A 12,484-nucleotide genomic window follows, 5' to 3' on the forward strand; every position below is an offset into this window, starting at 1 on the left:
AAATTTGTCTAAAGAAAAAAATCCACCACGAGCACAAATATTCCGTTACTTTCATTACGAAAGTCGGACCATTAATAAAAATACCTGAGTAATAAATCTCACACGTTGGAACAAAAATTGTTGGATTGCTGGAACAATAGTTTTCTTAGCAGTCTTTTTCCTCCTCTTGCTTCCGAAAAGTTTTTAGCGAATGCTTCTAAAGATCTTGAAGTTTCTAAAGAAGTTTCCCCCCAAAGTTGAGTTACAAAAACAGAAATTCATTCTAAGATTTTCATTATTTTGCGGTAGCAACACAGAGTTCAAACAAAATTTTGTGGTGCAATTTATGCAAAAAAGCAAAGATGCTCAAAGCATATTAACTGGAGTTGAATAAAAATTAAATTGAAAACAAAATTTGTAAATAATAGAAGAAAAAAGTTTCTGTGCGTGTGCGTGCCTCTAATTGAATTCTTCCTATAAAAAATTACTCGACTGTGAAAGCTTACGTACATCGGCATATGAATACGAGGAGTGCTATGTGCTAAAGGTTGATTGATTTTTGAATTTAGCCGAACTACTTCAATGAAGGGAAAATGGGTAGAAAAACGGAGTTATGTGACTTCTGCAACTGTTTTGCGGTTCTTTTTAAAATTTTTTTTTCCTAAACACGCCATCATTTTTGAGGGCGCGACATCTCAATCCTTAGTGTTCACTTAACCCATTGTTTATTTTATCATCGCTTCGTTGAAGACTAGTCACGGTGCACCACGGTTTTCTAAGGTTCGGTTTTTAAGCTCACATGCCGAACAAAATGTTTTAAAAAACTAAGCAGCAGTGAAAGTTTTGTTTTTTTTTCTCTCAGAGCTTACTATAACTTATAAAAGAAAATTTGATTCACGAGCTTAGGTACCGGGCCACAAATATCTAGTCTGCTGTAAACTAAAAAAGGTTAGTTCGATAATTACAAAACCATCAGGTCAAATCAATTAAGGTGAAAAAAAACACGCAAATAGAGCAGCAGCAGAAGTGGTGAACGTCCGATTAAAATGATTAATTATTAATTTCAACAGAAGGATTAAAATCTTATAAATCCGAGTTTTGGTTTTGAAAAAATTCCGCAACCTTTGTTGCTTCCTAATTAATCAAAATCAATGAACACAAGAACTGAGTACGGAAAACTGAATGAGTTTGTTAGATCAACATAATGAAATCAAATAAATCCTCACAAAAACTTTGTAGAAGACAGATTTCCAGAAAATAAGTTCAAAATGCGATGCCTGTGCATCAGCATAAAAAGTGTTTATGACTTAGCCTCCAGTTTATTTTTAAGGTCGTTCAGATTAGAAAAAAACAGGGAGTAACTCGACAAAAACGAAACCAATGGCCATAGGCTCAATAAAAAATCTAGACTTTTTAAATTGAAACACCTAGCAAAACTAGCACATATGCAAAATTTTGGGCAAATTTTGTACATTTGGCAAAAGCGTTGGCAAATAGCTTGTGTATAAAACTGATTCCTTCACGTCAAAAAAAATAAAAGTAATAGAAGACTGCTCGTATCAGGGTGAAAACCTTAATTTCCGACTGCCTTCTAAGGTCTATAGAGCAGTAATAAGATGAAAATATCAATTGTAATGAAATAAAACGAAAACTTTTTTTAAAAATTGAGATTTATGTGAATCTCCACACGTCATATAAAGTACAAAGTGATAGATTTCACTCCTGGTATTAAATCATTTATGGCAAATAAGCTTCCTTCAACCAATTTGAAACGATTTCTAAGACTGAATAAATCTCCCCTTACGCGTTAATAGTCTTAAATTGGCCGAAATGGCAATATTTAAACCCCCATAATTTTACGAAAAATGATCACAGGTGGAATATCTTTTCAAATTTAAGCTCAGGACCACAATACCTTTTACACGATATTTTGAAAAATCAGTCATAAATAACTCTGTTAAAAAGTCGAAATTTGTCGATATTCCGTTACTTTCATTACAATAATCGGAACAATAGTTCAATGAAACCGGCATAAATGAAAACCGAAAAGCTCGAAATTTATTAAGGACTACTCGTTTTGAGGTACTTTTGTTTTATCTTTCATTTTTTGTGCAATAAATTGGTATTAGAACTTAAATGACATTGTGAAAAATTGCCGTGCCGGATTCAGTAACTTTTGTTAATCGCAATATAAATCTTTTTTATTGAAGCGTGATTTTGATGTTTAAGGCGTGAGAAAGCATTCATTTCATAAGGAACGAATGACGAAAGAAAATATTAGCCAAACGGAACTACAAATTTGATGCATTTTTGGTGTAAAAAAATACTTTGACAGGTTCGAAAATTTCGGGTTTTCGGCAGCACGGGCTTTCGGTTGCACTTTTGTTCTTTCAATGCCCAATTTTTGTCGTCCATCACAATAACTGATCGTCTTTAATGCCGTTAATGGACTTATTTGATGTTTTCATCAAAAAAGTTCACCGGCTGACAAAAATTTTTGATACAAAATGTGCAAAGATATAACAAAAGTACCTCAGCAAATGTACATATGCTGAAAAATTTATTTGTTTTATTGCTTTTGCTAACATTTGAGAAAAAAAACAAAAGTTAGTGACTTATTTATCAGTCAAAAACGGTGACCTTCAAAGAGAAACAGTCGGTTCTAAACTGCTATTTTTGCTTGCCACGAATTTAAAACATCGCACACTTATTCAATGACGAATCTCAATACTTTATTCGATGAAATAAAAGATACAGTAAATTTTGATCCTAAATTGAAAGACCTATTACAAGGGCTAATTGAGAATGTAAAAAATAAGGATGATATCATTGTTGGATTGAACAATCGGGTGCATTTTCTAGAGTATAAAGTTAATGAAATGGAAAGATATAGTTCAAAAGATTGTGTTGTTTTGCAAAATTTACCTTTACGTTCCGGAAATTTTACCCAACATGTTCTGGCCTTTTTTTAATGTAGTTATGGGCGTTGAGGTGAACAGCTACGACCTGAAGGCATGCCATCCCCTCGGCCCTGTGAGTCAAAACCAAAAATGTGGGGTTATAGTGAAATTTGTCTACTTTGATATAAAAAACAGAATTATGGCAGGAAAAAGTTATTGAAAGATTTTTTGCACCCTGTAAATAAGCAACCAGTGTATATAACAGAGAGACTTACTCAGCGCGATTCAGAGCTTCTTGATTATTCTCGGGGCTTGGGAATGTACACAGTTACATATAATTGTGCTCCTCAAGTTTTCGTTTTGAAAGCAGATGGTGGATTTCAAAGGCACAATTTAGTTGATATTAAGGATGCTGATCAAATTTTCAATAACAAGAATCTAATGATGACAAGACAGGCAAATAATGCCAGAAAACAAATTCTTCGTGTGTTACAAAATCATTCAAACAACTTTTCTCGCCCTCCTATTGTTTCAGTGAGGAAACGTGACAGAGAATTAACCCCAAAAAATGTGGAAAGAAACCATCTGATTGATGAACTGTACAGTAGGGTATCGGATCCCGTCAAATTGGTGCAATTTGTGGAATCACTTCAAAGAGAATCTCCACAGTCCAAATTCGTCAACAACGGAAAAAATAATCGTGAAAACGCTTCTGATTAGTGGCAAAAGCATTCCATCTCTATTTACAGTTTTTTGCCGTAAATCTCTCTTGTTCCATTAAAAAAAACCTTTTGCGAGATATGACTGACCTGACAACAACGCAAACAGCATTTTTCCTAAATGTTCAATCCATAAGAGCCCATCATGACCAATTATCAGTTTCAATTGAATCCTTTGATAACAAGCCTGCATTAATCGGGCTGACTGAAACATGGCTCTAAGACAATGATCCTATTGGCATATATAACTTAGAAGGTTATGACAATATTGTCTGTGCAAACCGCGTAAACGCTAGAGGTGGGGGCGTTGCAGTTTTCATTAAAGCTGGCCTTAAATATAGTTATTTTAAATTACCAGTCAGTTTGGAGCACATCGTTATCAAAATGTGTTTTGTCGATCACACTCCACTAAATGTTTGCATAATATATCGTCCACCAAATCTCAAACTAGAACTTTTTTGAATTTATTTGAAGATTTATTGCTTGAACTGAAAGCATTAAGCGGTGAAATTTTGCTGATGGGTGATTTTGCTAATGTCGATATTATAGGTAACCAGCGCAACTTTTTTTACTACAAAAATCTTCCGCTTTCTTTCGATTTAGAAGTTCAAAATATCGAGCCAACTAGAGTAACTAAAATATCAAGTACATGCATTGACCATATAATTGCGGCGGAGGAAACTCAGGTAACAACAAAAAATTGTACTATTAGTGACCATTATGGACTTATGTGCCACCTAAAAATTATTTCAGAAAAGCAAAACGTGGATTCTTATAAATCGGATTTCAACTATGATTTACTACTGAATGATGATTTTTGTTTAAAATTTCTTTTTTTGCAAAAAAATCTATTGAACAAACTTAATGATGATGATACTGACCTTTACATCATTGAAATGACCCAAATCATGATTGATGAATTTTCAAAGTACTGCTCAAAAAAAATCCGAAAAAAGAATAAAAGCAACCACCCATGGATTAATCTGAAAATCAAGAAAATGATGAATAACCAAAAAGTGTTACACAGAAAGTGGGTTCAGACACCATCCATTGAAAACAGAAATAATTTCACCTCATGTAGGAACAATGTTATTAAGGCTATAAGGGTGAGTAAACGCCGCTACTATGATAACTTGATAACGAGGAAGAAGAACTCGTCCGGAATTTTTGATGCTTTAAAACATTTTTTTGGTAAAAAAATGTGAATACTGCTTCGCTGGATGTTAATGTTTTCAATGAACACTTTGCTATTATTGTAGAAAAACTAACAGAAAACTTCAAACAAAACGTGTATAGATCAAATTTTCCAGTTAATAAAAACACGTTCGTTATATATGATACCAATGGATATGAGATACTGAAGTAATTAAAAACTTGAACAATAAAAAGTCTACTGGTCATGATGGGGTATGTAGTAAAATGGTAAAATTTTCTGCTCCGGTGCTGGCTGACCATTTAGCGCATTTTTTAAATATCTGCTTCGAAAAAGAGTGTTTTCCTAATTTTCTCAAAATTGCAAAAATTTTACCATTGTACAAAAATGGCGACAAAACTGAGCCCGATAACTACCGTCCAATTAGTTTATTGTCTTGAAAAAGTAAATTTTTTGAAAAACAAATTTTCAAGCGCATATCCAATTTTGCCGCTGAAAATAACATGATTGATAAGCATCAGTTTGGATTTCGAAGTAATCATTCCTGTATTCAAGCCATTTTGTCCATTACTGACTTTTTTCGTGAATCAATTGATAATAACAAATTCGGATACTCCTGCTTTATTGATTTGAGAAAAGCATTTGATACAGTTGATCGGAAATTTTTGCTTGACAAACTTTATCAATATGGGTTCAGATGGAAAATTCACAAGTTAATGACAAACTATCTTATAAGGAGAAAACAATATGTTTATTCGAATCAATCGGTCTCGAATATGCGAGAATGTACAAAAGGTGTTCCTCAAGGTTCAGTTTTGGGGCCATTTCTGTTCCTTTTATACATAAATGATATGCCGTCGGCCAGCAACGTTAAGCTAACATTATTTGCAGATGATACAACGGTAGTTGGTGCTCAAAAATTTGCATCCAAAACGAAGTTCCAGACAGAATTAAATAAAATATGTAATTGGTGCAATAATAACAAACTGCTCATAAATCAAAAGAAGTGCAAAATAATGAAGTTTGGACGGGATAACTTAAATGAAAAATTTTCTTTTGGTAATAATGTACTAGCGGAGGTTTCTGATTTTAGGTATTTAGGAATTCAAATGGGCAACAGACTCAAATTTGAAAGTCATATTAATAATGTTTGTGTTAAATTAGCTAAAATTAACGGTTTACTATTCAAGGGTAGAAACTATTTCTCGAAAATGTGCTGTTTAAATTTTATAACTTCTATGCAAAGCCATTCATTTTCTACGGTTTAATTGCATTTGGCGCAACATCAAAAAGCCTAATAGAAAAAAAATTTGTGATGCAAAAACGTATTTTTAAAACTATTTGTTTCAAGAGAAAATTTGAGCATGCCTCATATATCCTACATTCGTTTGAGATTGACACCGTTTTTGACTTATATTTCAGACAAATATTCAAAGAAACTTTTAATCAACTTCGAGGTAAAACTCCCCTTAAAACGTTTAATTTGGAATCTCTGAATAATCGTCGGGTTACTCGGGCCTCTGTGGCAAAAATTTTACCAAGCATAAAAACTACATCACAAATAATGCATCGTTCATGGAAAAATGTGTCTCTTAAATTGTTATAATTTTTTGAAATCAAACGAGATGATACCAGATAACCTAAGCCAATTAACTGAGCATCAACTAAATGGGTATTTCAAAAAATTGTTTTAATTGTTTCTTAAAGATAATGGAGATCTTGTAGATTTATTTTTTTGAATCATCAAGTCGGATATTATCTCGCAACTTTTGTCATAGGTTTTTTCAGGGTCATGCCTCGATAAGCTGCATAAGTAGTATATGTGTGAGCTGATCAGGGGGGTGGATGGATACCCCCATGTATTAAGATCGGGAAAAAAGAATCCGGTCTCCGAGCTATGTATTCAGATAGGGATTAGATTTCCTATGTATTAAGGTTGGGAATAGGTTTCCCAATGTATTGAGATCGCAAGGTTTCAGATGGTACAATAGCTCGGAGACCGGATACTCTATTCCCTATCTTAATACATGGGCGTCTCCACCCCCCCCCCCCCCCCCCCCCTATGTTGGAGATGAAGTGGGGGGGGGGAGGTGGAAGACCCCTATGTTTTTTTTTCTGAAAAACTTTATTTCTTCTTTGAAGCTTCAGTTAGGTTTCAGCATAGTTTCAGACACTTTCAATTTAAACTCTAATGGTTTAAAACAAAATAAAAATAATATCTTAATACAATGAAAAAATCTATAACCTATCGCATTGGTGTAGAGAATCTTAAAAAATGGTAAGATCGGGCGCCAAAAATTTTTCTGAAACTTACCATCTGAAACCTTACCATCTTAATACATTGGGAAACCTATTCCCTACCTTAATACATAGGAAATATATTCCCTATCTTAATACATAGCTCGGAGACCGGATACTCTATTCCCTATCTTAATACATGGGGGTCTCCATCCACCCCCCCCCCCCTGATCAGCTCACACATATACTACTTGCATAGCTTTTTGCATGATCCTTGGTGGGTTCGATTTGTACATGCGGTTTATTGTTTACCTGTCTGTATTATATTACTCTCCTAAATAAACTATTCTCCAGTCAGCAATAGAAAAAATTTGTATTTTTCAGGCAAATTTGACGGGACTAACATGTAATACTTCAGCGGTTGAAGAGAGAGTGGCGAGCGAGCAGTTTCGAATCTCAACACGGAACTGTTTGGGAATACATTCGGCCTCTAGCTCATTGTCTGCTTTTTCATTCTCGTGTTCTTTCCTGGTTTTCATCTCAGCAATCGAATCTTCCACAAGATTTTCACGCTGCAAACGATAAAACACTCGTAATTCAAAATTCAGATTCGTTTTTTGTTATATTCTCATAAGGGGTTAGAGCTATTCAAAACTGTTTTGATTCGAATAAGTTTTTTAGTAATTTCCGCAGAGTTCTGCTCCCTTTCTGAAAACACCCCTGCTTTCAGAACTCAATATCACCACAAAGGATTCAAAGGCATGCGTAAAAAATTTTTGCGGGGACTGTTTATTGTTTATCTTATTATAGATCGCGTCCCAGGATATTTTGGCCAAAAAACAGTTTTATTTGACACAATCTACAACTAACTTGCATGGAAACTGAATACAGCTTTTTTCATTTTATCAACAGCTTTTACAAATTTCAATTTTCTATAGCAACTCGTTGTGTAATTTCTGTACAAAATGAACTGGTTAAAATTTGTTTGATTTTGGCTAAGTGGGTGACGGGAGTAAAAAGATCCAATGATATTGTACTACTCACTTTGGTTCCGTCGAAACTGGTTCTGAAGTCGAAGCTGCTCCATGAGGACCTGTCTTGGTTCTTCCACGTCAGCCGCCTCTGAGTCAGACGGGAAGCGGGTGACAACGGGACTTCTCTAACCAACTCTACCTCCTCGGGAACTGCCTGGTTCTGCACGTCTGTTTTGGTCTCTTCAAGTGACATTTTTTTTCAAATTTTTTGTTTTCAAAGATAGACTTTGAAAAAATTGTAATTTTTTGTTCAACAACAAATGTAAAAGATTAAATGATATGAAAAAAGTTAATCTATGCTTCAAAAAAGTAATTTTCCCCGGAATACTTTCTCCCTTAATTCTAAATAAATTAATTCAGCTAAAAGTGAACTTTTTTGATGAAAACATCATATAAGTCCATTAACGGCATTAAAGACGATCAGTTATTATGATGGACGACAAAAATTGGGAATTGAAGTGATAATATGGACCTCAAAACTAAAATAGGGTTAATGGTTTTCAGGTTAAAATTAGAACTGGCCTATTTGAGTGCATTAAATTTGATTAGCTTGCCGTGGTAATAAAAAAGAGATGATGAATTAACCACGAACTTATCTAAACATATTACGCGTGCGTCTGTGCGTATGTTTCTGTAGATGTTTTGCGAAACAAATTTTTCGAAACTTTGATTAATGAAAACTCCAAAAAACATTTCCAAAGCTTCTTATTAAGGTCTGGGAAAATCTTTTTAAATTCAATTTTTACCATATAAGTTTCAACAAAGTGCGATACAACACAAACATAACAAAACATAATAATCGAAAAATAAAACAAGTATGTTGAAAAAAACTTAAGAAACCAAAACGTTCTTATACTCAATACAAGAAAAACAGGGGCCAAGTAAAACTCGGAGAAAGCTGCTCGACATACTTTTTATGCTGGATGAAACGGAAAGTTTCAAAAATTTGACTTTGCCCGAAACCTGAGAAGAGTGAAAATAACTGAGAAGAGTGAAAATTGTAAAGACATTTTATTTTCCCAAAGACCACAACATTTCCTCACAAAACAGGAATCGCCGCTTTTTTGTGAGAAACAAAATTCTTCCAACCGGTTCTCTCCATTAAATCCTTTGTTTCAAATTTGATAGGATAGTTCCTATTAAAATCAAAAAGTTTCTAAGAAAGATCAAAAGTTCAAAAATTTGACTCTCCGAAATCTATCTCTTTTTTTTTACAATGAGAAAGTCGTAGACGCTGAAAAATTACCAAAACCAGGTTTTCTTAATGAACTGAAAACTGCTACTAAAAAGTGGCAGGGTGGTTTTCCAGTTAGAATTTTTCCAAAAAATGATCAAAAATCAAAAATTTGATTGTTCCTCGAAGCAAACCTTTTTGTGTAAAAAAACTTGGGCGTAACCGCTTGAGCACAAGAGATTCACACAATTGTTTCGATTGAACGCAAAAACTCAAGATACGAAGATTTCATTTTCGAAAAAAAATCAAATACTTTCAAACGACGGTACAAAGCCATTTATTGACTTTTATGAGAGCCATAAATTTTTGAGAAAAAAATTGGGCACATCCGCTTGGCAGGTAAGCTTCTCATAATGCTTGCTATACATTCGGGTCAAAGGGAAGTAGGCGCTCTTTTCATTGATACGCTTTTTTAAAGTTTTGGTCAAGTAGCTTTCTACTGAGCTGAAATTTTTGTTGAAATTTGAAAAAATTCCGAAAGCGTCTCAAAAAATTTTTGAAAAAACCAATCCCATTTATATCCATAATACGTGATTTTCGCAAACAGGAATTTTTTCCTATCAGAACTACAAAACATAAGTTGACTAAGCCAATGCAGCATCAGTAGAAACCATTTAGTCAAAAAATAACCTTTAAAAACAAAGTTATTCAAAATCAGACGTGGTAAAATGACAAATTACTGAACTTTCAAATATAGTAAAAAGTACAGTCAAAACAAAATCCATGCTTTACAAATTAAGTTGATAAAAATAAGTACCAGATAAAAAAACATGAAATATAAATGGATGTGATTCTGTGGACAAAAACGTTTACGGGCAAAAAAACTATTACCCGATTGCTATAACCATGCTTATCGCAAAGGTAATGAACAGTGAACATTTTTCAAAAAAAAAAAACGTCAGCGCCTTTTTATTTCTTCAATATCCTCTTGAAGTAGTCCTGAGGACAAAAATGTTTATGGAAAAAAGTGTTTCACCCGATTGCTATACCCTTGCTTATTGCTCGGGTAATGAACAGTGAACATTTAAAAAAAAATTAGTGTCCTTTTACTTGACTTTCCGAAGTCTACCTCTTTTTTTCCTATAATTATAAAGTCGTGGCCGCTTAAGGATTACCAAAACCGTGTTTTATTATTGAACTTGAAAACTTAACCTAAAAACTGGCAGATATGAAGATTCACGTCAAAGTTCCCCCACAAACATTTTCAAAGGATATGGACAGTAGGGTAAAGTACGAAGGGACAAGGGGCTTATAAAAGCTCACAGGGGAGTAGGCGCTCTTTTCATTGATACGCTTTTTCGGAATTTTAGTCGAGTAGCTTTCTACTGAACTAAAACTTTTGTTGATTGTTTTCGAGTAAAAATTATTCCAAAAAATGATCAAAAAATAAAAAAAATTTGATTGTTCATCGAAGCAAACCTTTTTCTGTAAAAATATCTTGGCATAGCCACTTGAACAGAAGAAATTTATACAATTGTTTTGATGAACGCAAAAAATTCAACATATGAAGGTTTCGTTTTTGAAAAAAAAAACAAATATTTTCAAAAGACTGTACAAAGCCATTTATTGATTTTTAGAACTGCCATAAATTTTGGTGAAAAAAATTTGGGCACATCTGCTTTGTAGGTAAGCTTCTCATAACGCGTGCTATCCATTCGGGTCAAATATTCCCCCAAAAACATTTTCAAAGGATAGGGACTGTAGGGTAAAGTACGAAGGGACAAGGGGCTTATACAAGCTCACAGGGGAGTAGGCGCTCTTTTCATTAATACGTTTCTTTTTGGAATTTTAGTTGAGCAGCTTTCTACTGAACTGAAACTTTTGTTGAAATGTGAAAGAACTTCAAAAGCGTCTCAAAAGACTAAAAAAGACAATCCCATTTATTTTCATAAATCGTGATTTTGTCTAACAGGAATTTTTGCCTGTCGAAATTACAAAAATTATATTGACAAAGCCGATGCAGCATCATTAGACCCCATATAGATGAAAAATAATTTAAAAAAAGTAAGCTATTCAAAATCAGACCTGGTAAAATGACAATTACTGAACTTTCAAGCAACCGAACTTTGCGAACAAAAAATTTAATGTAAAAGTCATAGGTGGCCGTAGGGATGAAAAGGAAACAGCCTTTTTTTTTTAGCAAATGAAAAAAAAATTGTCAGCATTAACGCAGGTTTTTAATCGTGACCACTTACCGGAAACGAACTTAAAAGTTTGGCAAAAATTGTTTCTTCTGTTTTTTGCTTTTCAGGACCTTATTTGTCTGGGCTAACTAACCATGTTTTAATTACTTTGACATTCGAAGGAAGTACGGAAATTTTTCTAGTGCGGGCGGTTTTTCAAAAACAAAATTGAAATTTTTGTTGACTTTTGTATAGGTCGACTAATTTGACTTTCCGAGCTCTCCGAAAATTTTATAATGAACCTATATTGTCAAAATTTTTCTGCGCTGCAGGCGAATTTTTGAAAAAACGGGCTATACATGATGTTTTGAGCTTTTTTAAAAATAGTTAACCACAAAACAAAATTGTTTTTTTTTATCGACGCACGCTCGCTGCTCAAACTTAGTTTTATTAGCGCCAAAGGCGCCGTTAGTAAATGTTTGATGTTGGCCAGCCAAAAATGGATCTCGTAAGACTGGGTAAAATTTTGCAACCAGAAGTGAGGGGGAAGCGAAACTAACCCAGAAATTAAACCAAAATGACAAACAGAGGCAAAGTTGCAACTTTGCAATCACAAAATAAAAATCGGCAAAATTCAGGAGCTTAAAAATGGAGCTTAAACACTCAGGAGCTTTAACATTCAAATTTTGCATATAGGAAATTGGAATGTAATAAACTTAAGAAAACCAAACTAACTTCGCATGTAATAAATTAGAATGTAATAAAGCAATTTGCATATACTTATGTCAAAATAAAACTGAATATTTGCCGCTTTCTCGCTCGTGATTGCGGAGTTGCATTTCTGTCTCTGTGTGTCAATTAGGGTTACTTTTGCGTGTATGTCGGAAATCTCGCGAAGTATATCGAGTTGGAAAGTTTCTGAAATGACACTTAGTTATTATATTGTAGTATGAAACAAATAGCTTTTCTAGGTTCAATTGACGAATTACGAAATCATTAACTGTCTTAACTTATTAGAAATCAAATGTCAAAGCACGTGTTAGTATAATGCTAAGAAAGCTTTTTTAGGTTCAATTGACGAATTACGAAATCATTAACTGTCTT

The 12,484-nt window shown here is 33.8% G+C and overlaps 1 protein-coding gene across 1 annotated transcript in view; it reads right to left on the reverse strand.

Annotated features, from left to right (window-relative positions):
- Positions 1-8,254, reverse strand: part of LOC134844898 (tyrosine 3-monooxygenase-like) — a 151,860-nt gene extending 143,606 nt beyond the window's left edge. The window contains exons 1-2 of the mRNA XM_063861725.1: positions 8,034-8,254; positions 7,394-7,561 (exon numbers count right to left, since the gene is read on the reverse strand). Of these exons, the coding sequence (XP_063717795.1) occupies positions 7,394-7,561; positions 8,034-8,216 (351 nt within the window). The 5' untranslated portion in view covers positions 8,217-8,254. The remainder of the gene's footprint in view (positions 1-7,393; positions 7,562-8,033) is intronic.
- Positions 8,255-12,484: the final 4,230 nt, after the last annotated feature.

The sequence above is a fragment of the Symsagittifera roscoffensis genome, chromosome 4, assembly GCF_963678635.1.
Source record: "Symsagittifera roscoffensis chromosome 4, txSymRosc1.1, whole genome shotgun sequence".
NCBI classification, from domain to species: domain Eukaryota; kingdom Metazoa; phylum Xenacoelomorpha; order Acoela; family Convolutidae; genus Symsagittifera; species Symsagittifera roscoffensis.